At 32.5% G+C, this 25949-nt stretch overlaps 3 protein-coding genes and 3 pseudogenes across 3 annotated transcripts; 4 read left to right on the top strand and 2 right to left on the bottom strand.

Annotated features, from left to right (window-relative positions):
* LOC104740917 (sulfate transporter 1.3-like) lies at positions 1256 to 4454 on the bottom strand. Its single transcript, XM_010461655.2, is given in 13 exon segments — positions 1256 to 1516; positions 1607 to 1677; positions 1680 to 1682; positions 1782 to 1867; positions 1967 to 2157; positions 2255 to 2668; positions 2792 to 2908; positions 3006 to 3119; positions 3203 to 3268; positions 3352 to 3526; positions 3623 to 3830; positions 3994 to 4042; positions 4125 to 4454. Coding segments are annotated over 13 exon segments (1968 nt in total). The 3' UTR covers positions 1256 to 1372.
* Positions 6391 to 6763, top strand: LOC109128661 (annotated as a pseudogene).
* LOC104740914 lies at positions 7933 to 10171 on the top strand (annotated as a pseudogene).
* LOC104743460 lies at positions 13873 to 18047 on the top strand (annotated as a pseudogene).
* LOC104740913 (probable galacturonosyltransferase-like 8) lies at positions 18555 to 19627 on the bottom strand. The gene has a single exon (XM_010461652.2). The coding sequence runs from the start codon at positions 19587 to 19589 to the stop codon at positions 18570 to 18572; it is 1020 nt and encodes a 339-aa protein (XP_010459954.1). The 5' UTR covers positions 19590 to 19627; the 3' UTR covers positions 18555 to 18569.
* Positions 23274 to 24633, top strand: LOC104740912 (protein FANTASTIC FOUR 3-like). Its single transcript, XM_019235808.1, has one exon. The coding sequence runs from the start codon at positions 23512 to 23514 to the stop codon at positions 24421 to 24423; it is 912 nt and encodes a 303-aa protein (XP_019091353.1). The 5' UTR covers positions 23274 to 23511; the 3' UTR covers positions 24424 to 24633.

Raw genomic sequence — 25949 nt, 5'->3', positions numbered from 1 at the left:
GTTTTTTGTCGTCTATCACAAATTATTTTGTATTTTTCTTAAATCAATTATTTTGTGTAGGGTGTGTGTTTTATTCAATCATACAATTGAGGTTATATTGTTTAGAATGACTGAATAATAAGAAAACCTCATATTGAATCAAGAATTTGGTGTTTTTTTTTTTGTTATTATATTTATCTATTTTAAAATTTTAAATATAATGTTACTAAGGAATTAGCAAATCCTTGGTTCCCTATGTTCAGTAAAAGTCATCTAAAATCTTAGTAAGAGTCAAATAAACTTAAAAATCGAATTTCAATATCGATTGAACCTAATTATATAATTAAGCATTTAAAATTTGATGGAAGATTGATTGATTGATTCAAATAGTCCTTGGCAAGCTCTTATTGTTTATTTCTTGTATTAAAAAAATTATGCACACAAAAAACAAGAACTGCAAATTCGTTTTGATTGGTGCATTTGGGGACACTCGTTTACAGTACAAACAGAGTTGGCACATTATACAAAAATGGTCGGTCTCTGCATCTTACGTCATTTTTTCAATTAATGTTTTCGAGAAGAGATATGATTTGTTTTTTGTTTTTTTTCTTTTTTTTTTACAGACGGTTTTATATTTCTATCGTAAGGTGGTAAATAAAACTGTTTTGGTCAAATCTGGAACAAGTTGTGTCATAAATATATAGACTAGTAGTGTGAGACTGTGAGATGTAATAGTTAAATAACAGATACAGAACGATTGCCAAACATATATATCTAATAGAATAGGTACCTAAAACATCAAACTAGGTCTATCATCTAGAGTTCTAGACATAATACATTAAAGAAAATTGATATATAGATAACGACCATCTAACGCATAGACGTCTATAGTCTATACCATTATTTTAAAAACAAATGTCCTAATCCCATATATGAACATCAAACGAAGAGTATATTTTGTGTACACAAGTGGGCTTCAACTTAAGGTCCACACATAATTAATAATTAAGGGAGAAGTGTTTTATTTGTTTTCATTGTTATTGTGTCAATGTTCGACTCTTGGGTCTTGGAAAACGAAAGGTGTTCCCACCAATAATCATAGCAATAAAGTCCTGAGTCGTCTCTCGTTGCGTTACGCTGTTCCGATGTTAATGTTTAGTAAGATCATCAATGGAAAAACAAAAGAAATACTAACAAGATGCTAATAAAAAGCTCTATATATGGGCTCATAGGTCAACTTTACATTTGACCTCTACGTCCCACATTGGGTATAAGATAAAAAGGTAAAATCGAAGGCAAAGCCACTGACTACGTACTCAACTCAGTCTGTACAACAACATACAACATTTTAATTTGTCTTTTTGATTCATCATCAAAATTCTTCTTCTCCATTTCAGACCTCGTCGGAGAGTTTCGGAGAGCAAGAGTCCACGGCTTCTGCCACCGTCAGATAGATTTTGTCGTATCCTAACATGTCTGCGAAGTGAGAAACGTGTAATTTATGTATGACCGCCGGTCCTGGATTTGCTAAAACCAACTGTTTTGCACACCAAAAAAAGTCAGTTTCATAACTTGTCTATCGCCTTTCCGGTTTAGCTTTTACTTTATATATAATGTGAATACGTACCTGAATGTCTCGTTTTCGAAGAGACTTATACAAGTCTTCTAAGGCGTGAATACCACTAGTATCGATGTCGTAACAGCTGAAAACGTTTGATAAAACATCATTTACTGTGTATAAAGAAATATACATATGCATATATATATATATATATAAAAAAGAACTAGGGTTAGTCCAGTACGTGACATTTCGATGATCAGACACTGGATCCTAACCAAGCTTGTAGTTTTCATCATCTCTTCTTCATCTGTCAACCATCTTTGAATCCTACAGTTTTCAAGAACACCAAAGATGTATGGTTTCTACACATAGATTTCTTCCAAAACAAGTAAGGGTTTAAGTTGGTTTCATGATTCGATCTCGTACCTTTCCCTGACATAATTGGAATTGGAGAAGTAAATCGCAGAGTCAACACGAATTGTCAAAACTCCGGGAACCCTAGTTGCTTCAGGATACTGATTGATATTCCGGTAAACCGAGGTCCCTGGAATCTTTCCAAGAATCGCTGTCCTAGGTCTCGTAACTTGCAAGAGTATCTTGGCAAAAGATATGACCACCTAAAACATGAACACTCACAACAAAGAAAGATCAGCCAAGAAAAAGACTGCAAAAAGTCTTATTAATCCACACATATGACGGTTTCTTGAGACTTACGGCAATGAGAAGGCCAATCTCAACAGATACAAAGATGACACCAAAGAAAGCTCCCATACAAGCAACAAAATCAAGCTTATCGATCTTGAATATCAAAACGGCGGCATTAACATCGATCAAAGGAATCACGGCGTTGATGATAATCGCTGCAAGAATCGCGTTTGGTGTGTATTTGAAAAGAGGAGTAAGGAAGAGAAGCGTTAAGAGGACGACGATTGACATGATGATGTTGGAGACTGCAGTTTGACATCCGGCCATGAAGTTGACGGCGGATCTTGAGAACGAACCAGTGGATACATAGCAAGAAGTCATCGAACCGATCACGTTCATTGCTCCTAATGCTACCATCTCTTTGTTACCATCGATTTGGTAGTCTTTCATTGCTGCAAATGTTCGTCCTATCGCTACAGCTTCCTGTTACAAAAAAAAAAAGAAAAAAAAATCATTTGCATTCACAGTTTCAGCTGATAGTTGATTAGAAACCTAGAATTTTAAAAGTTTTATAGAAATTTTAGGGTTTTGTAAGTATATATATACCGTCAAGGCAACCATGCCTGAAACAACGCCTATGCGAAAGCCCTTGAGAAGATAATCGCCGGAGAAATATATTAGACGCAAAGAAGAAGGGTTTAGACCTTTGTCGAGATGTTTCACCTGAGGAGAAGCAAGTTAAGACAACACAAAGTAGAATAACTTGCGTTGGAAGTAACTTTAGGGTTTATATATTAAGCCTATAAGGTTATGTGCTTACTATCTGAACTCCTTTCTTGTCGGCTCGGGTTATGTAGACTAAAAAAGTTGAAATGATGACAGATATTAATGGAGCAATCGCTGGAATCCAAAAAAGTTTCTTATTTTTCTTCCCCTGTTTTAACCAAAAGATCATATATAAGAACAAGTAAATATAGAAATCGACGAGAGATTGCAATCGATGGTTAGGTGAATCACAATGAACTTGGAGACGAGAAGGAAGATCAAGAACGATGCACTAATGAGTATTGTCTGCCAATTCCACTGCAAGTGTATAATACCAAACGGTGAGGATACACAAAGAGTGAGAGAAACTTAAAAACAGAGCGATTGAGTGAAATCATTACTCCGTGATGGGCTGAGCTGATTACGGAGCGAAGAACTGCGATGATATCTGTTTTCTTGGTGAATTTATTGATTCCGAGGAATCCTTTGAGCTGTTGAAGAGCAATGGTGATGGCTGCTCCGCCCATGAACCCTACGATCGCCGCGTGGGATAAGAAATCGATCAAGAAACCCAATCTGAAAAAGAAAAAAAGTTTAGAGGTTGTATAGATCAAGAAGTATCTCTTAACTTAGGAACATTGTTGATATGTGATGTTGGGATTAGTAAGTTACCTGAAGAATCCGAGTGCAGCTTGAGTGACACCGGCGAAGAACGTTGAGGTGAAGGCTAGGCGAAGATATTCATTAGGGTTTGTGTTGGGATCGATCTCTGCCCGAAGCAGAGTGCCTAATAGGAGTGAGACCACTGCTACTGGTCCGATCGCTATATCCTTTGAGCTTCCCATACATGCGTACACCAATGGAGGAACAAAACTTGAATCTATTCAAGAATTTGAAAACACTAAAAATATCAATCAGTTTGTCACATTATACTTTCAATAAGGACACAAAAGGGTTCCAAATATGCAATAAAAATTGTAATTCCAATTTCAAAGAAAACATACTATAAAACATAAATGAGAACGAGATGGATATTAACTTACATAGACCATATTTAGGGTCAAGACTAGCGAGCTTGGCGTATCCAATATCCTGAAACCATTCGAAATACATATCTACTTTAGATTTCTTTCAGAAGTAACTTGTGGCACAAGTGATTATAATTTAAGAAAACCTGAGGGATGCAGAGACTAGCTATTGTTAAACCGGCAATGAGATCGCCGCGAAACATCTTGAGATTATATTTCCTTCCCCACTCGATAACCGGAAAGACGGACTGGATACAGAGCATGAGCTTTTTGGACTTTGACTGGTCCTTGAAATGCCTTAGAGGATCATCGTGGAAGAAAGTTTCTTTGAAAGTGTACATGAACTCATTGAAGAAGTTTTGCTTGGGAGGAACTTCGACTTTGTGGACGTACGGTGGATTTGCTTGCTGTGGGGAAGATATATCAGCCGGGGAAATCTCTCCATCAGCGTCCACAGGGTGATCTCTACCGGACATTGCTTGCTATATGTGTGTTTTGTAGCAAACACTGAAGAAACGTATTTATAGAAATGTGAAGCTGTTTTGCCCAAAAAAAGGTAATATTTTACCATCTAAAACACCACTGATTAAGAAAGAAGAGGACTCCAAAAAAAAAAAAACTTAAGTGGCCCTAGTTGCAAAACAAAAAAGCCATTAGTATCCCTAAGAGTAGTTTTCACTAGTAAATTCCTATTATACTCTCTCCGTTTCATATAAAAAGGAGAAAAGGGAAATACATCTTGTCATTAAAGTTGATTTAGAAGGGAATTATAATAAAGAAAATTAAACAGAAAATAACAAAACCATTGATAGTGGAATTGGTGAAAGCATTATATATATGTACCTTAAGAAAATGAATACAGAGACGAATTCGATTTATGATGTTAGCCTCTTTTTGTCCTCCAACGCTCTTTCATGAGGAATTTTTTTTGTTAAAGTCGAAATTTTTGAGAAGGAAGAAAATTTTGGTAACGCCAGATTGTTATTACAAACGTCTGTTATTGTTTATTGAAGTAAAACAATAAATGTTTGATGAACCGAGATGCTGTCTAGGTTCATAGAACAAGCTGATCACTCTCCAAATCTATCAATGAGAAACCCTAATATTAAGAAAAAGGAAAAAAAGTATGATGTTTTATTCAGAAAAAGAAAGATTTAAAGCTGGGTAAGAAGAAAGTATCAATGAAATCATTGTCTTTTTTTTTTGTTTGTTTTAAAGTCACTTCCCGGTTGTGGGAAGAAAAGAGAAAAAAGGTCTTTTGCAGAATTTGATATTTTTTGTTAAACAACATAAGAAGAATATTTTTTTTGCATATACTTTTTGAAAGTGAGGGATTAGAACAGATCTTGGTTCTCCTTAGAAGTAAACCAATATATTGTTTCTTTTCACTTATCAAAATGAATAGCAATACAAATCTTGAATGTTTTTCTTCTTCTTTGTTTGTGTTGTTTGTTTGATTCTCAGAATAGAAAAGAAAAAATTATAATGATACAAGTTTTCAGAAGTTACACTGAACAAGAAATTAAAAAAAATTCGAAGCTGTTAGATCCGAAATTTGTGAAGATGCCACTAGTCATTATTTCGTTGATACAACAAGAAATTAAAGTCAAAGCTAAGCGAGAAGGCTGGAGGTTTTATTTATTTATTTATTAAACACTTTTCAATTATGAAGTGTTCATCTAATTTGTTATTTTGTTCTTTTTCATATTCAGTTTATAAGGGTTTTTTTTTTTGTGAACGATCAAAATGATACGTAAGTTCACGACTAATGTTATATAAACCTATCGTACGTGATACGTCCTCATTGTTAGCGACAATATATACAAACGAACATATTCAAACTCATATTAGAAAGTTATATGTTAATCTCTATCCTGTATATCTTTTAAGAACCAAATCAATCCTTCCAAATATCCGGCATACATAACAAATATATAAAGAAAGCAACGAAAAAATCATACAAATTGACAAAATTAAACAACACCAACATATATGTATGAAGTTGTATGATTAGACAAATTATAGGATATTGAAGAGAGAGTCCATTGATATTGATGGTAGGTACCAAGATTCGAACCTCCTCCATTCAGTTTCGTATTCGTTCATATCAAATGATACGAAGAGAAGAAACAAGAAAAAAAAACCCGACCATTGTCCATATAGAATCTCTCAATATCTCACCAATATTATTTTATTATTGAAAAAAAAAAAGCGATTCAGTCAAAACGACGACGTAACGAGAAAAAGGAACATTTCAAGACGCTGTCGTTTAAAGAACAATAAGTTTCACGAAGGTTATGAAGTAAAACAGATCAAAACAGAGAAAAACAAAATATTAAAAATTTGTGCGTAGTTGAGAGAGACGACGACGATAGAGTAGACGCCCCCCCCCCCCCCCAAATAAATTGAACGATGGGAGCAGATAATGGAGAAACGCCAAAAACTACACAAATCTCAATCTCTAAAGATCAATTCCTCGCCTGGAAACGCCAAAAGGTCTCTCTCTCTCTCTCTCTCTATATATATATATATATATATATTTATCGAATTGAAGAACCCTATATTTATGTTTCTTGTCGAACGCGTAATTGTTTATCTATTCTTTTGTGTAAGTAAGGTTAGTTAGCATAAAATGATAGCTTCTGGCCGTGTCCTAATGAATGGCCGTGTCCTAATGCTGAGTTGTTAGCTAAACAAGCTGAAGCAGCAAGGAAACGTGAAGAGGACATAGCTTCTGGCCGTCTTGCATGAGCCTTGGGTTTTCGACGATACTCACCACCATTGACTCTCACTTCTTCACAGGTACAGACCTAATCTGAGTTCATCAAAAATGGAACTGGTTTGAGTGTGATCTGATGAAACCACTGTATTGTCTCTGATGTTGTCTGTTTATGTGTGTTTCAGGTGATTCAGACACTACTACCAAAGATATTTCCTCAGTGATCTGTGATCCAACTCTGTTTCTCTTTTGTTGTTGCAGTAGTGTACTCTTATGTTCCCACTTTTGTTTTTTAATGTTAAAAATCAGGAAATTTAGTCCGCATTATTATGACTTAATCGTCGGCTCTGTTTATTGGAAATTTCTTGGTTGTTACATCGCCTCAAATTGAGTATTCTGATACTGTTTTGATTAGAAGCCTTTTCAATCAATATAAGCAGAGACCAAACGCTTTGACTTGACATGTGGGAATGTATAGTAAAGAAGTTGGGCCTGTGAAAAGCCTTGTACAACAACATTCTCTAGTCTGGCCATGAAAGAGTGAGTTTAATGGATGGTTTGTTCTCTTGAGGGAAAAGCTTCTCTCGGTGCAATAATAATCTAAACCAGTTTTGTGTTTTGTGTTTNTTTTTTTTTTTTTTTTTTGCACTAATAGCACCAAAGATCTGTTACTGCATTATCTCTCATGTTTGTCTATTTTATGTGTTTCAGATATGATCAAAGACAAATCCGTGGTGATATGTGATTTCTCTTTTGTGATTGTCTTCGTGTTACTGTTAATCAGACAATTTACTTCTTACTGTGACTTTAATCGCTGGCTCTATTTATTCGTGTTTTTGGTCATTTTTATTTTCTGGTTTTTAATAAGATTCTTTGAAGTTGCAATTAATCCTCAGATATATATATATTTACATTAAATTCAGATATTGACATGGTCGTAATGTAATTTTGAACTGTGTTACCTTAAATTTACATAGATACTTAAAAGCATGATCATAAACACTAATCTCATCCCCGTTTAATAATCCAAATATTTTTGATAAATCTCCCGAACGAGATATACAACGAAACGAGGCAAGAGAAGGAATTTAATTAGTCAAAACATTCTATTTTTAGTTCCTATTAACTCGCCTAAATATTAGCACTTTTTTTATGTTCTTCCTCCTTATATTAACATTATCATTTTCGAACCATTTTTTTTCTTTCTTTTGGAAGTTTTGTAGATTACTGATCGATCAGCATTGTATATCAACTTACGATTTGGATGAATCGCAATCTCTTCTTGCTTCACCAATATGGGTCGCGTGAAATTGGAGATCAAGAGAATAGAGAATACAACGAATAGACAAGTTACGTTCTCAAAACGTAGAAATGGTTTGATTAAGAAAGCTTATGAATTGTCGGTTCTCTGTGATATCGACATTGCTCTCATCATGTTCTCTCCTTCCGAAAGCCTTAGCCTCTTCTCCGGCAAAACTCGGTATCGTCATCTCTTTTAAACCCTTTTTATTATTATTAACACTTCCCATTTGCTAGCTTTCTAGGGTTTGGATACATAAACATTTTCAATCAATCATCACCTTTTTGATATATTTTGCTTAACTATATATATGGATCATATCATATCTTATTTATCTCTTCAGGATCGAAGACGTTTTTACGAGATTCATCAATCTTACTAAACAAGAACGAGAGAGGTACGCTATCACTACTTAATTAATTTCCTTACATTTACAATTTATTTTCTGTTTTTTAAAACATTATTATTTTGTAATATAAGTAAATTCTGACTTTTGGTTTTTTTTTTTTCAGTGCGTATTACTTGCCCGACCATAGTAGAACCCCGTACGTATTACATTTTGTTTTGGTTACATTACATAATTATATGGGTCTAGTATTTTTGTCTTCAGTCGCTTGACTTTTTTTTTTCTTTCCTTTTGCGTTGCAGAGATATTCAAAGCAAAGAGGTTCGGCTAATCATAGTGATTAGGTTTTTTCCTCATTATGTTTGGCCTTTTACTTAAATTATTAATCTAGGATAATGTCATTTTGTGACAGTGTTTGCTAAGGATTTTGCAGCAACTCAAGACTGAAAATGCCATCGCTCTTCAAGTTACGAAGTCCGTAATTCCTTGATGTTTTGTTGTTATACTCAGTTTTATGATTTCATAAATTCATCAAGATACACTCTTGCTTGCAATACTCATCTAACTTATACACTAAACTGTTTTTTCTTTCGTATATATATTTGAAAAAAGCCCTACAGCTATCAATTCCGACGTCGAGGTAACTAAATCTTTAAATAATTCTCAACACTGCGATATACATTTCTCTCTACGTAGTTTAACCGTCTCACTTGTAATCGGAAAGTTCAGGACCTCCAGCGTGAAGTTTGTAGATTACAACAACAACTCCAAATGGCCGAGGAAGAACTAAGGTAACATATACTACAAACTCTAAAATGTTCTATGCTATATACTTTATAGAACATGTTTATTCATTTCATGATCCCTATAAATTCCTATAACCTTAAAATGAGCAGGAGATACGAACCAGATCCAGTAAGATTCACGAGCTTGGAGGATTATGAAGTTTGTGAGAAGCAACTTCTCGACACTCTAACTAATGTTCTCCAGCGGTGAGATCATCTCTTGAGCAGTCATCATTTATCTTCTTATGAAGCATCTACTATGCAACAAAGCATTGCTGGTCCTTTTGTAAACGATGTCGTTGAAGGTTGGCTGCCTGAAAATGGTCACAATCAAGCCCATTTATTTGATGCATCTCCCATTCCAATCAGCTCAGGTACATACATATTCCTCATGTCTTCCTAAGCTTCCCCAATTGTTATTTTCTTTGGAAATATAAAATATATAAATATAGATATTTTATTTTATTTTTCTACCTTAATCAAACAAGAAGCATTGTGATCATACATTTCGACTCAATTTTTAACAATTATAATTAAAAAATGGCAGAGAATTATCATCGGCAATGTATGAACCATTGTTGCAAGGAAGTAGCTCAAGCTCAAACCAAAACAACATGAGTGAATGCCACGTAACGAACCACAAAGATGAAATGTTCCCTGAGTGGGCTCAGACGTATTCATCATCAGCCTTATTCGCTTCTATGCAACAGCAACAAGTGTTAACAACTTTGCATAGTTAATTACAATTTAACTTCTTTTATTTTTATAATACAACTTTGCATATTTTTATAACAACTTTGCAAGTGTTTTGGTCAATGTGCCAGCATGGAGGTGTGGGTCCTAGTATAGATGAGATGATGCCAGCTCAGCAAGGTGAAATTCCGGTGGCGACGACGGAGGCACAAGCTGATCGTGAAGTCTCCAACTATGAAACGAGGGCTCCTCAGCTCAGTAGGCAATAATCTCAAAGAATATTTATTTATGTAATACCATTTTTTAGTCCTATTCTTTACTACACAACTCAGAAAAAAAAGAAAAAAAAACTGGAGTTTTTGGTTGTCATGAGATGAGAAGAAAAAAATGACCAATCGAGTTATATATTTGTTTACCGTTTTTGGCAACACTATTTTATAATTTTTTGTTTTACGTGATATTTATAAGTTTTTTCTAGGCAATCACGGATTCTAGGGGATACACAAATCTCGGTCTTATTTGGACTTAATTGTAATACAAATCTACCATTTTCTTTAAGAAGATCCACATTATGAAATATTATATCAAACGATATAATATATGTATGTATCTTGATATTTTTCGATCCAAATAGATTTTTTGACTTAAAAAATCTCTCAAGACATAATTGTATAGATTGACTAGCTACTGTACATGTCTAGACAGTCTAGTGTCTTGATCGCATGTAATTTTAGTGTCTAACAACAATACCATTTATTTTAATCAATTAAACAAAAGATAGAAAAATCAACCTACGTATATAATTATTTGTAAGCTTAATACATGGGTCCCCTTAATACCTTGAGTATGAATGATTTAATTTTGAAGGGTTTTTTTTAGAAATTGTAAATTAAATTATGGTGTAACATATCTTTTTTTACAGCTTTTGTGTTATGTTTCTTGAATTATGGCTTATCATAATACTAATCTTTTTTTTGCGTTAAATATTATAATTTATAATATAAACTCGGAGAAAATGTTATAAAAAAGTTTTAATTAACATAAGTGATAGAAAATTATGAGTTTTTAATATGAGAAAAAGCTCTAGAGTTTATTATAGCACTACTAGTTTACAACTTTATTCTTCATTATATTATGTGCTCTATTTTTTATTTTTAGAATTAAACGACCATAGAAATAAAAAAATTTGACGCATAAATAATCTTGTAATATGCTATATTTGCGTTAGTTTACAATGGGATATATTTCTTGTCACTCAGTACCAACAAATGGCTACTTTTTTTCATTTAAATGATGCAAAAAGAAGAAGCTATTTTGTTATGAGAATATGTAGTACATAGCATAAAAACAAAACATAATTACGAAAATACCACATTTGGTACAGTAGCTATCTCCAAAAAGTGTTATAATTACGTTGTTGGCTTTAGGTAGGGTAACATCATATATGGGACATATATAGTAGATATGTATCATCTTGTCTATGTTTTATTAGTAAATAATATGTTTTATGGTAAAAAACTATGTAACTAATGATTATTGTTTTGCATATCAACTAACATACAACTGTCATTTACAGCATGTGTTTTGCCAAAACACATTTATATTACAATTCCCAACTGTTATTTTTTATAACAAATTTTACCCAATGCAACAAAATATTTTTTTCTACAATTCTGTCAAATCTTAAGCAATGCAACCTGCAATATAATGATGAACGTATTTTCCTAAAATAACATATTTTACAATGAAAAAGACTATAGTTGTTCCCGTGGTTGCTGCCCTACCACTCGATTGTTAACCATCTTCGACTTTGGTATACACTTTAGCCTATTTATTAAAATCTCATATTGTTTACTAAAATTACATGATATTGTATGAGATTATGGTCCTTTTATTAAAATTTCATGTCATTCACTAAAATTACATGTTGTTGTATGAGACTACGACTCAATCATTGCCTACTCAATTACATATTATTGTATGAGATTACGACACATTTAGTGAAATCACATGTCGTTCAATAAAATTACATGTTATTGTATGAGATTACGACTCCATCATTGCCTACTCATGGATTTGTTCCCTATCTATACAAGTCTGTTGTCGACAATGCAGATTTCCTGCCTATATCTTGAGGGCACTTCTATCATGTTGCCCATACGGAAAATGGTAGTTACCACACTTCTCTAAATTGTGATATTTTTTTGAGTTATAAGTCAAAATTGTGGTATTCAGTAATATTACCCTTTTGTAATTGACGAAAAGTAACATAAATTAGATAGATATTTCTTAACAAGCTTAATTTTTTCCTTAATTGGCTAAAATTCTTGTTCTAGCTTTTTTCTACCACTTGATGTAGTATTATCCTCATAAAAAGTGATACAACTTTTTCTTTTTTGAATAATAGTTGCAAGATTTGTTTTCTTTAAAATACTATTATTTTCTATTTAGATTAAGAAAGATTAATAGTAAAAGTGTCAACATATAATTTAAAAATCTTTTACTACCAATTTGTTTTATAGTTTTCCTAGTTAAAAACTGTAGATACAATGTGTTTTACGTGTCACAGTAAAAAGATACAATGTCTCCAAATCTCTATAGATTCGTTTTTTTTTTCATTTTAGAATTTCAAGGTAAAATGCTTATTTTGGACAAGAAGGAAAAATATCAAATTACTACAAGTTCGTGACATTTGTCTTCAATCCAACCAATGAGCTAAAGCAATGCTAATATTTAGATAATTACATCTGTTTGTATATGAATGGATAAATTTATGTCAATTTATTAAAATAAGATATATATGCTGATACATATGTATTTATATATACTAACTGAGGAAATAAATCTAATAACTTAAAATCAAGATTTTCACCAATATTGTAAAAAGATATGATTTTATAATTTGAACTATTTTTAGCTTTTCTGAGTGAAGGTATGATTGCTTCAAAAAACATTGTCTTAGTATTTTGACAAATCACTTGTCAAATATAAGTGCAAAGGGAAATGAAAGTGTCAAGCTAAAATTTTGTATCTGTTTTTCTTTTTGCATTTACTGTTGAGCTAAACACTACCTTTTGTATATATATTTCGTCAAAATTTCTATTTATATGTTTATACAAATATATATGTATGTATATATATACCTTAACTTTTTTTGTTTTTTGGTAGAACACATTGGGATAATAACATACCTTTAAACACAAACGCAATCAACAGTGTATGCTTATTCCAATATATATCCACCCGCTACCTCTGCCCAATCTGATACATCTGTTTGTTTTCACAATCTCGTCGTTTCCTTCGAGCATATCTGGTCGTCTTTCTTTTTGTAAAAGGTATCTTCTTTAGTTAATATCATCTTTACGGATGAATTAAACATTTGTGAGTTTTTTCATACCAGTCTTTTATTGTGGATCTATCCACCATTCTTTAAAAATTGAAACTAGATTCATATAATTTTCTGTAAAATGTTAATAAAACTTTCAGTTTTTAATGTCATATATCTTCAACTCTAAAACAAGTTGTTTAAGCACAAGTCTTTTGTTCCTCAAATTTTTTGTTATCAGTTTACATTTTGAAAATTTCGATGATGATGATAGCAAATTATGTTCATTTGAATGAATGCAAATATATATAGCTTTTAAGATTTATAAGGCTTTCATTTCACACATATTTTGTATGTAAAAGTGGGTATAGCCAAAAAAATAAAATAAAAATGCATACCCACTTTTACTTTGGTCACATCTAAGCTTTTAGTTAGTCACTTTTTTCTCAATTTTATGTAGGAGATGGGTTTGAATTAAGATATTGATGCTGTAAATATCGAATAACACTTGTTATTACAATTCCATTCGAAAAAAAACCATCTCATGATTGTCTTCAACTTGTTGAGAAGTATGGCAAATATACATATGTCGTCTGATGTACGTGTTTATGATCAATTGATTAGTACAGTTTAGTACTACCACAAAAAAATGTTTTTATAGTTTTCTTCTGTGTAAGCTAACCATACAAAATACGTTAATTGTGAATATTAATGCAGTTTTTAAAAATGGCTCGAGGCGACGATCTGGAATTTTCTTTCTTGAACTTGCCATAACCTTTTGGTGCTCTCACGGTATACTTCTTCATGTCTAGGTGTTTTACTATTATTATTATATATTTTTTGTTCACATAATAATTGTTGTGTTTTAATGTATACGTAGCATATATGTTATGCGGATTATAAAAATAACTCATAACAATAACATTATTTACGTACATATGTAGGACTTAGTGGGAAATTCTTCGTTGCTGGTTTCAGAAAATGAACACAATAACTTGGTTGGACTTGTCCCTTTCTCTGCCGCCACAAATGATGTGTTCTCTTCACCACTAGTAGAGAATTCAAACACTGATCAAGGGACATTGACAAAAACTCCAAGCTTTGAACAACAAACAACTATAGTACCACAACATCAAAGCTTTAGTCAGGAGGAGGATTACTCTAAGTATTTCAACACTGTTGAAAACTTTCATGACATGGTAAGAACTAATCACAAACCAATCTTGAATTAATCTTTTCTGGAGACTTTTTACATATATCTTATTATATAAACCTTAGTTTTCAAAGTTAGTAATTCATATAATCGCGACACATGTCAAGTGTATAGATAATATTTTGATATCCGTGAAACAAATTTATTTAATAATTATAAGAAAATTAAAAAATTCTAAAAATAAAAGGATTACAATTAATATTTTTGAAAGTATATAAAACCAAAAGTAATATAATATATCACTAATTCTAATAGAAAAGTTATCTATTAAATTACTAATTTCAATAGGAAAATATGTGCAATTAATAAGAAAAATATATGCAATTTAATTACAATTATTATTTATTATAATCATATAGTAAAAAATTAATATTTTTGAGAGTATATAAAACCAAAAGTAATATTCTATATCACTAACTCTAATAGGAAAATTATATATTAAATTACTAATTTCAATAGGAAAATATGTGCAATTAATAAGAAAAATATATGCAATTTAATTACAATTATTATATTATAATCATATAGTAAAAAGAAATTTATACAGAAAAGTGATTACAGTATAAAAAAAGTTTAATGTGTTAAAATTAGTGATTGACATAATATAAGAAAAATAAGAAATTAATGTAATTTTCTTAAGTTTTTCAATCGGTGAATGATTTGATAGCTTATTCAATATTATGTTGTTATATAAACCTTGGTTTTCAAAGTTAGTAACTAATGTGATCACGACACGTGTCAATTTTAACAATTAAAGATTTTGTCATGTGTTATACAAAGCTTTGTTTTAACATATTTGTAAATTATAAGAAATTAAAAATTAAGAAAATTTAATGAATATAAAAAGATAGGTCATATATAAAAAAGATAGTTCATATATGTATATAAAAATAATACTAATTCTAATTTTAAATTACTAATTCTATAAGAAAAAGAATTAAGAAAATTATACAATTAATTACTATAATACCATAATTAAATAAATTATGCTGTCAATTATTAATCCTAAAAGAAAAAGGATTGTAGATATTCACCTTTACATAAACAAATAATTTTCTAATGATAACGTCTTTGAATTTTATTAATTTATGATAATGTTAGTATAGTTTTATTTCAAATTAGTTGGACAAGTAGAAAAACTATTACGTATGAGATTACAAAATATGAAACAAATATATTTAAGATATTTTTACTTTTTCAAATATGAGATAAAATTAATTTTCAGTTTTTATTTGAGAATTTTGTTTTATTAATTTTTAGTTTTTAAAAAATATTAAGTAAGATATAAATTTAATATAATGCACATTTTTCTTGATATGAAAATTATAAATGTTATTCATTTGGATTGAGTGCATAGAATTAAAATCTAATTTATTATCATGTAAAATACAAAAAAATTGTATTGCTAGATGGAATATGTGAACTCTAAATCCGGTTAAAGAAATCAAATGAAATAAAATTTATATTTTGAATACAACTTATAATTTCACATATTTTTTTTATATCCGCGTTAATACCCGGACCTAATCTAGTATATATATATAATTTACTAATTTTGTAAATTTGCAGTCGTCTTCTGTATTAATCAGTGGCCAAAGAGAAAGTGTGTACAACGGACTACAATCAATTAACTTACAACATGGACCTCTAGAGCAGAGTTATCAACAACCTTTACTGTCCCAAACAATTCCTTGTTTCTCTAATGTGCCATATGCTTCAACAATGGTACAAACTTCTCCTATAATTCTATATTTTATTTAACAGATCATTAAAAAAATGTTTATGTTACTCAGAATATTCAATATTATGATGATTCAGTTGAGGAGTAATATGCAAGAAGTGGAGAAAGCTAATGAACCCACAAATCTCAATCTTATTCAACATGGCCTTCAAGCTCATCACTTTCAACCTTCTCTGTATTCAACTTCTAAAATCTTTTTTCTCTCTTTAAATATAAAAAATGCTTACAATTAATAATAACACAAATAGTAATCAATATTGCAGGTATCATCAGGAGGAAGAATTTGATCACAATGAGTCACTACTTGAACAAATCATACATATCCATGAAACTGATTATAAAATGGAACTACCAAAATTTTCTAACATGTCGTCTACCCCAACATCAGTGTAAGATTTCTTTAACTGTTTTCAAGATTTAAATTATCCACAGCTGTTAAACTTAATCTTTGTCCAATTAATAAATTTGTAGGGGGACATTGCTAAACAACAACCAATGCCTAATTCCTGATGCCTCGACTCCAAATACTATAATGAATCCAGAGTATTGTAATCCCATGATTTCCAACACTCTTACACAACAGAGGTATATTTTATTTTTGTTTAGTCGCTTCTTATATATTCTCTAAGAATTAAATCACTCACAAATGTAGAATTTTCGAATGTTTTTTATAGGTCAGGAAACTACTCACCATTTACGCAAACATCATATCAGCCTGACTCAGTGGCTTATGCTTTCCAAAAACCAAGCCCGGTAAACCCTCCTCGTCGGCCCCGTGGAAGGTGACATCATTGTCTTAGCATACATATGTTTGCTTAACTTTTTCATGTGATCTAACGTTTGATGATATATTGTTCTCAAATTTTATCAGACCCAGGAGATATCCAAGTGTTACGTCTTCAAGTTTGACTAATACTGCACCAAAAAACATGGCTTTGGTACCTACAACTCAAACCCTCTTAGCCCCTCCCAAGTAAGCAAGTTTTCATGTTTGCATGCTTTACAAATATATATATATTGTCAATTTTAGTATATACATTGCATATATCATGATATTTTATGTATATAATTTAGGCCTTATTGCCCACAAGACAAGGGAAAACAGCATGTTACAGGCACATCAATGCCGGCTTTGAACCCAACTCTCTACAATCAATATCAAAATTCACACACAAACTCATTGATCCAACAGGTGAAGTTTTTTTCTCTTTCTAATCTTATTATAGGATGATTGCATGTGAATTACTCTGAAGAATGAGCAACAGAACCATTTGAAATAATGTGAATGATTTTTTTTGCATTATTAAAATATTAACTAACTATTCGATATTTGTTACAAGACAAAAAAAAATTATTATATACACCTTTTACTAAACGCTTGTGTTATGAAAATATGGTGTTTGGCTATTTCAGAGTGGAGGCTTCAGACAATGCAGTTCCTATGATCAATTTGAAAATGAAGGTTCTTCGTCTAAAAGAAGGGTATACATGCATTTTTATACAAGTAATCATTTTCTTTTTCTAAGGTAACGTATATAGAAGTGTGACAACAAATTAACTATTGCAGAGGATCACGTTTCCGTTTCAAGAAACAAGCGTAGCAGCTTCATCGGTTATACCTTCTTGGCTAGATGGAAATATGAGTTCAAATGGGGCCAATCACCATGAAGAAAGGTTTGTTTATCTCAAATTGTCAACTATAAGTAATTCATATCAGTAATCAGTCGTTATATATATACTCTCTTAAAATTAAAACTAGTTGGTATAGTCTGGTAAAATGGGCTAAGTTCTTTACAAAACCTTAGACCAAGCAAACAATACATTTTAGTAATTACTTATATATTTACTTCTTATTGCAGGTTAACAAATACAGTATATGATCCACGCTATGCAGGTGCTGGATTACCAATTGATCCTCATTTGAGGTTCTTTTGCAGGCCCGTATAACTTTCGTGTGTGAAGAATCAATGTGCTTTATAACTAGATGAGAGACGTATTTGAGACCCTATACTCTTAACTGAGACAAGCAATTATGATATGCTTATATTCCATGTGACAAGGAATATATCAATCCATCGGTTTGTAGTTTCCGTACTAGTGATGATGTTGTGCAACCTCTTACATTTAGTACTTATTTTTAATGCATATGACAATGATCACCTCTAAGTTTTATCTTGGAGAAAGAGTTACAATAATTCATCGGGCCGACGGTCTATTTCCCCATGAGAACTATTGTATGGAGTCAGATAAAGCCCAAGCTTTGACCTCTATCTATATATCTCCGAAAAAAAACTCGAAGGCTAATTCTCCCCGAATCAAAAGTCAAAACATGTATCTCCCCGAATTAATTGTTCGAGATCTATTAACCCACAAACCCGAGTTATGTTGGTTTCTTGTTTGTTATACCGACAATTATAGAACATAAACCAAAGAAAACCAGATTTTGACCCAATTCTAACTTAAACCCAATTAAAACCTAATCAATTGATGAACATATTGGTAACCTCCTAAACCATGCTGGTTCCATCTATGGTCAATGGCTTCCACATTACCCGCAAAGACCAAAAGAAACGGTGGTAAAGATCCAAGATCGTAGATTCTCTTCTTCTTCTGCAACTGCATCCACTGCTCTAGCTTCTCTCTGTAGTTCCCTTGCCTCCACCTAACAAGATCCATCACCATCACTCCAGTGTTGAAGTAGCAAGGCTTTTCACCCGAGATTAGACCCGGTAAAGCCGGGTCCGACCAGAACCCGGAAGTGAAGTAGTGAGTGAAGTTGGCGTGACAATACTCCGGAGCTCCGATGACCCGCGACCCGGTCAAAACCGTGTTCCAAAGCTTGGTGATATCATCGACGGTTATAACATCCGAGTCAAGATAGATGACTCGTTCCACGCTCCGATCAAGAATATCTCCGAGATAGTTCCGAGCGTAGTTCAACGGATTCTCCAAAGCTTGTCTAATCGAAGAAGAGATGAGGTTGATCACCGTGTCTTCCCTAAAAATGTAGACTTTAAAGCTGAGCGACGGGAACGTCGACCTCACGAGTTGACTCAGAACACGAGGACTCGCCGAGTCAAACTCAGCCGCGATGAAGTGGAAGAAGACGTTCTCGGGACAAGACGCGTGGCGGAGAACGGAATGGACGGCCGCGATCGATCCACGGAGATACTCAGAGTCCAAAGTCATAGCTACGTGAACAAGCGAAGGATCATTAGAAGAAGAAGAAGACGACACGAAGTTGTCTCTGTTCACAGAAGACGACGCACACTCCTTGCCGTTTCTGTACTCTGGAGCTTCCATGAACGGACCAAGTTTACTAAACCCATCATTAATACCTCCTCCTCCTCCTCTTCCGCCGTCACCACCACCACCGACGGTCGTTATCCTCACCGGAATCAACCGTATTCCAACGGCGAACGGTAACAGAACAATCAAACAGAACACCGTCAAGAACAAGAACGCGTTTAAAGAAAAACGCGTCGGCATTATACTAAAGATTATATACTCATATAGGGCTAATGATATAGCATTGTGCAAGAGATGAATAATAAGTAAAGATTTTTTAGGAGGTTACCAATATGTTCATCAATTGATTAGGTTTTAATTGGGGTTTAAGTTAGAATTGGGTAAAAATCTGGTTTTCTTTGGTTTATGTTCTATAATTGTCGGTATAACAAACAAGAAACCAACATAACTCGGGTTTGTGGGTTAATAGATCTCGAACAATTAATTCGGGGAGATACATGTTTTGACTTTTGATTCGGGGAGAATTAGCCTTCGAGCTTTTTTTCGGAGATATATAGATAGAGGTCAAAGCTTGGCCTTTATCTGATTCCATACAATAGTTCTCATGGGGAAATAGACCGTCGGCCCTAATTCATCACCAAACTATTCCATAATATCATCCTGATTACGATTATGGTCTCTTGAGGGAATAATTAATTTCTAAAGACAGCAAAGCGAATACTACTCGATCGTTAAAAAAAAAGGTATACCTAGAAAATTAAACATGAATTTTAGAGTCTTTAAGGGGGAAAAGGGTGGGAGTAACAACGATAATAGGCCAATTAAAAGCCTAATAAACATTATAATGATAATGGACTCAAAATGATGGCACTTCTTTGCTTTTGAAGTTGATTGTGCATCACTACAGTGGAAGTAAAAGCCTCTTCTTGTGTATTTATTGATTTTATGAAACCTAATACATATTACTCTCAGTTTATTCGCTTAGTTTATGTAGGTTTTGTACCTCTTTTTTACTCTCAAAAACTTCACGAACTTTTCACTCTTCCATATGATATACTCAAAGGCCAGAGTTGATAATTATCTTATTTGTGTTCTGGATTTGTTAGCTTTTGACAAGTAAGCTGCTTTGGGAATCATCGAAAGAACTAGTTGGAAAGAAAGAAAAAAAAATATATATTCTATTCACAAAATCTTCTATTATCTTCTATCTTGAGAGAGCTCATCTCATCACATTTGACTTTATTCTCTCAAAAATCTTAAAAAGTGTTTCACTTTCAGATAACGCTGGTCTAGGTACAGCTTGCGGCAAGTATTTCTGTGTTGTTGATCCTTGTAAGTAAACTATAGAATACATTATTAGTTTCACACCAGTTTTAAAATTTATTTGTCTCTCTTCGCCGATTTCTTCACATCTGAAATTTATAAACTAAAGTAACAGAATCCGACAAATTAAACTGATGTTACATTCGTACATAATGATGCTGTTGTTAATTTATCTCTTTTCAGTTAACTCTGACATTTTTTTAACACTTTTTTTTTGGGACTTTTTGTTCCGTTTTTATTAGCATCTATGCATTTTCATGTTTCATATCCACAAAAATTTATTAGTTATATACCAATGTGTGTGTTCTGAGTTTCTCCCAAAACTTACTATTTTCAAATATTCGCTAACCATTATTTTAGAAATATAAGTAACTTTAAGCTAAGCATCAGCAATGGTAAAGTTATTTGTGTTTCACTAAGAGAGTTGTTCAATCATACACTTCATAGAATATACATCCATACGTATTCCATTGTGATTGAAAAGTTTATTCTATATTATACATTAAAATCTGACATTATTGCATAAATCATAAAATATCACTACAACAAACTTTACGATAATGTCATGAAAATCATGTTATCAAATATTTAATATCTCGCATAGAGGGATTAGCTTAAAATTGATCAATTTATCCCCTCCAAATACCATAATCTCAGGGGAAATTGAATTCCATAGGTTGCTATTTCCCCATAAATAAATCCAACGATTATCTATTTATCTTTATCCTCCACTATGTAATTATCCTTTTTCGTAAAATTGTGTCATTGTGGCTATCAGTAATTAATTAGAGTCATATCCTTTGGATAAGAAAAATAATAAATGACTAAAATTTTTGATTACCATCGACATGCTGTAAAAAAGGTAAAAGGTGTTTGCTTATCCACATAACGCTAAAAATTAGGATAGGTTAAGGATTTACAGCAAGCGAGAGAGGAACGGGCCGACTTGGTTAAACATCCTAATCTTAATCCCTCCGACTTTGCCTAATTTTAAGCATTTCTTTAAATTAAAAATAAATATTTTATTGATTGATTATCTTTCCTTAATCCCAAATATTTTTCTTTTTAAATATCGAATTAAATTGATTAGGTATAAAATATCGTAGTATTGATTCCGTTTTGACGAATTAAATTATCTTCTGCTTCGTTGTGAGTGCGTGTATAAGAACAAAAAGAGTTCGCGTAACGTTCATAATCCTTCAAACCTCATCGAAGAAAAAAAACTCATTTGCTTATCCTTCTATACAGGTAAATTAGTTTTTCGATTTTAACCTTTTAATTTTACATCCTTTTTTTTTTGCATCCAATCTATTTCGTGTTTGTATGTTATTTGATTGACGATTCACGACAATTCGATCATCTTGTAGGATTAAATTACGAAAATCTGATTAGGATTTCATTATGATGTTAATCTCAATCATTCGTTTTTTTTCTTCTCTAACACACAAGAATCTTCGTGATTATTTTTTAATTTTGTTTTCTTAGAATCTTGGTTTAATCGCTTTTTTTTTTAATCCTAAGAAAGATGTTCGTGGAAGTCGGCTTCGTTCTTCTTTTTTTTTTTGAATTAAAGGTGCGCGTAGCTTGGTCGATTTGACCAATGCGTTAATGAATTGTTTTTATTTAATTTTAATAAATAATTTGAGAATATTTTAGTCAGTCAACAACTTGTTTATTTCGTGAATCGTAGCTTTGCTTTTAGGCGTTCAAGAATAGGTAGAGATGCTTTTTGCGTTCAACTTCAAGAATAGACAGATTCTTGTTTTTTTTTTTTGTTTTAAACGTGTAGCTTTCATGTAGTCGAGAAGTTGCTTTTTGTTTTTATCATAACGTTTATAAAAACTTTGGCAACAGATTTTGGCTGTTTTTTTTTAACCTTACAAGGGGATTTAATAATCCATAGACGTTTTAAAGACCATCCTTATAGCTTTATCTTTTTTTAGCAATCCATTTGTTTTTCTTCTATTGATATTTTCATTTAAGAAAATGAAGCTGTAACTCTTTAGAATAAAAGAGAATATCCAATATAGAGATTACCACTTTGTATACGTTTAAGCACATCCAACTTCAGTTGTTTTATTTCTAGGCTGTTTTTTTTTTTTTGGTTTCTTCTTTAGTTGTACTCATTGATTCTGTGTGGCTGGCATGTTGTTAATTGATGCGTTATCTTGTCATTAATTATTTTTTTTTTCAACGTGAGTAAAAATGGTTGTAGCTTTTTACCTGGGGATTTACTATTGTAGATTATATAAATTGTGAACATTATGAATAAAGCTTTTTTTTCAAAAAGAAATTCTCAGAGCCTTTAAATTGTAGAATTGTGTGTGTTTAATGACTATTTTGTTAGTAAGATAATTTACTTAATCATTATCATCTAATAGATAGATGTTGTACATATACATGATATTTTCCCATTTTTTCATGCTATTGTTACATTCATTGGATAAAAGAAAGGTGTGAGGGATGTATAGAAGTTCTAAGAAACTTCTAGAAGTTGTACCAGTCATCCACTTTAGTTTATACTAATTTGGTAATGATGACATATTCTTAGCAAGAAATAAACTATATTTTGGGTCTATTTTGGTCTAATATCTCCTATATTTTCCCATTCACAGGAAAAAAAAAACATTAAATGTCACAGATTCTCGATAATATCTCAGAGACCATCCCTTCCATGACATCACCTCCTTCGCTTAGCTGTCTCTCTATTTAAGATCTCTTCATGCAACTCTAACACCCCATTAAAAATTACAAAAATAAAAAGAAAACAAAACCCAAAAAAAAAAGAAAAAAAAAAAGAATTGGGTTTTGTTTTTTTTATTCATTGTAAAATCCAGATATGGAGAGAGCCTCTTCTTCCTCTGACTCATCATCATCCATGGCTTGTTCTTCTTCTTCTTCTTCTTCTTCTTCTTCTGATCAGTCTCTTTCCATCAACTCCGACCAAACCTCACCTTTCGTGGCTTCATCATCCATGCTTTCCCGCACGTCATCCTCTTCTTCCTCCGCCGTCGGAGACTACATCGGGACAGAAAGCTGCTTCGACATACTCTCAGCCGACGAAGGAAACGACGTCGTCTCCGTCCCGTCGGAGTCTGTAAAGAGCCGGTTTCGTTACGGAGGAAGGAGGAGAGAGGAGAGAGAGGCTAGAGCTGCGGCGGCGCGTGAGTTTCCTCCTCCGATACCGTTGCTCGCTCAGACTGGGAATCTTCTCCCGCACATGCCGTGGGTTCTGAAGCGTGTGGTGACGAGCGACGGGAGGCTTATCCTGAGAGAAGAGAAGGTTCGTCATCACGAGTATTTTCGTGCGGATAGATCCAATGGTCGTCTCACTCTCCACCTTGTTCCTCTAGACGATGACGTTTTCGAACTTCCTCAAGAACCCTCTCATTACCAAACTGATGATGATGACGATGATGATCATGATGAGGAGGAGGAGGAACATGAGTGTGATGATGATGAGCATCATCAAGAAGTTGATTTGGATGATCTGGCGGATACTTTAAATAAGAGTGTTACTATTACTTCCCCTAATGATGATGATGATGAGGATAAGGGCAATGTGCATGGTGATATTGAAGATGGATATAGGAAGGCTATATTAGCGGCGGTGGCAGTGGAGGAGACGGTGGTGGAGAGCGGAGTGTTGATTGGAGGAGGAGGCGGAGGAGGAGGATCGCCAAGAGGAAAGTGTTTGAAGTCATGTTTTCTTGGTATGAGAATTCAAGAGATCAGACCAGTTCTTAGTTGATTCTTAATTATTTATCAAGTAGTCCTTGTTAATTTAGCTTCTTTTGTTTTGGCGGAGAAGAGAATTATTATCGAAGAGAGTAATAAAAATCACTACCGGCTTAGTTGTTAATCTATGAATATTAGAGAGTTTTTTCATTAAAAAGGTTGTTTATTACTACTACTGTAATTTTCAGAGAACTGTGGTGTAATTTATCTTCTTTGAGAAATTCTTGTAGGATATTTACGTTTTTAAAATTGGGTTAATAGTTTTTTCGGTGAGTGATGATCCGTTTAAAAAGTTTGAAATTATCTAAGCCGGTATGGAAAAAAGATATATACATTTATCACTTGTAAGAGAAATATAGTATAAAATCGAATTGTCTTTGAAGGAAAATATTGGAAATAATTGAAATTGAATACAGGTTTCCAAAGAGCGAAGAAATGCAAAGGAAAATAAAAATAAAAAAATAAAAGGGAAGAAACATAACAGCTAATATTCGATAATTCCGTAAGGTGCAAGTGCAAACAGCTAATATATTGTAGTTCATTTTTGGAGAGAATTTTATAATTACAGGAAATGGATTTTGGATTGACTTATATACATTACCTTAAATCCAGCTATATTTTTCAATCTATCACTTCCATAAATCGTATTATATGGATACATCCGTGTAAGAGAAAGGTCGTCACTTTAAGACCATTTATAGTGTGGTGTTACTCACCCAGTTACTCACACCAAATTTTTTTATTAAAAAATAATAAAATAATATAAAAGAGAGAGAAGCAGGAAGAACGGTTCTCAAATTCATTACAGAAGAAACGTTACTTAAAATAATCCTACATCTGTCAATTCTTTATTAGGTACTAAATAAAATATATATATATTTTTTTTTGAGTAACTGGAAGAGTTCTCCCGTTGTAAATGCCCTAAGGCCATCTATAGTATAGTGGAGTTACTCATGTAATTACTCTTATTAAAAAAATAAGAAAAAGATGAGAGATAAAAGTAAAAAGAAGAGTAACCCTTTTTGCTGGAGAATTTTGAGAACATTGTGAAAAACTTTCCTCGACAAGTGGAATTTATTTATTGGCACATATTTTTAAAAGTAAATAAAAAATAAAAATGTGTAATAATTTTTTTTTTTTTTTGTTTTCTGAGCAACATTTACAAGTAAAAATGGTCTAAGGAATGAGGAAAGGCATAAGAAGAAGTAAATAAATAGTAGTATAAAATCTCTAACTTTTCTGAAGAAAGGAAAAAAAAAAAAGGAAAGCCAATAAGGGAGAATAAAAGGTACGGAGAAAAATGTAAAAAGTACAGCTAAGATAGAAAGATAGAAGAGTTTCCCGATGAATTTTAAGACAGAGACACTTAACTCTGTCTTCTGTGATTTGTCAGTTCCTCATCATTGGTCTTTCCCACCACCTGATCTCTTGTCCTATATGCTACATCCCCACCCGGTTTACTCTCATTTAACCGGTCCTTCTTCATTCTTCTTCAAAATGTCTTAACCTTTCCAGCAGTTACAAACAACAAATTTAAAT

The sequence above is a fragment of the Camelina sativa genome, chromosome 14, assembly GCF_000633955.1.
Source record: "Camelina sativa cultivar DH55 chromosome 14, Cs, whole genome shotgun sequence".
Taxonomy (NCBI): domain Eukaryota; kingdom Viridiplantae; phylum Streptophyta; class Magnoliopsida; order Brassicales; family Brassicaceae; genus Camelina; species Camelina sativa.
Note: the sequence above shows the minus strand (reverse complement) of the source record. Positions and strands in the feature narration are given on the sequence as shown.

Excerpts from the sequence above, each read along its gene's own strand:
- LOC104740913 (XM_010461652.2), bottom strand. The coding sequence starts at position 19,589 with ATGCCGACGCGTTTTTCTTTAAACGCGTTCTTGTTCTTGACGGTGTTC.
- LOC104740912 (XM_019235808.1), top strand. The coding sequence starts at position 23,512 with ATGGAGAGAGCCTCTTCTTCCTCTGACTCATCATCATCCATGGCTTGT.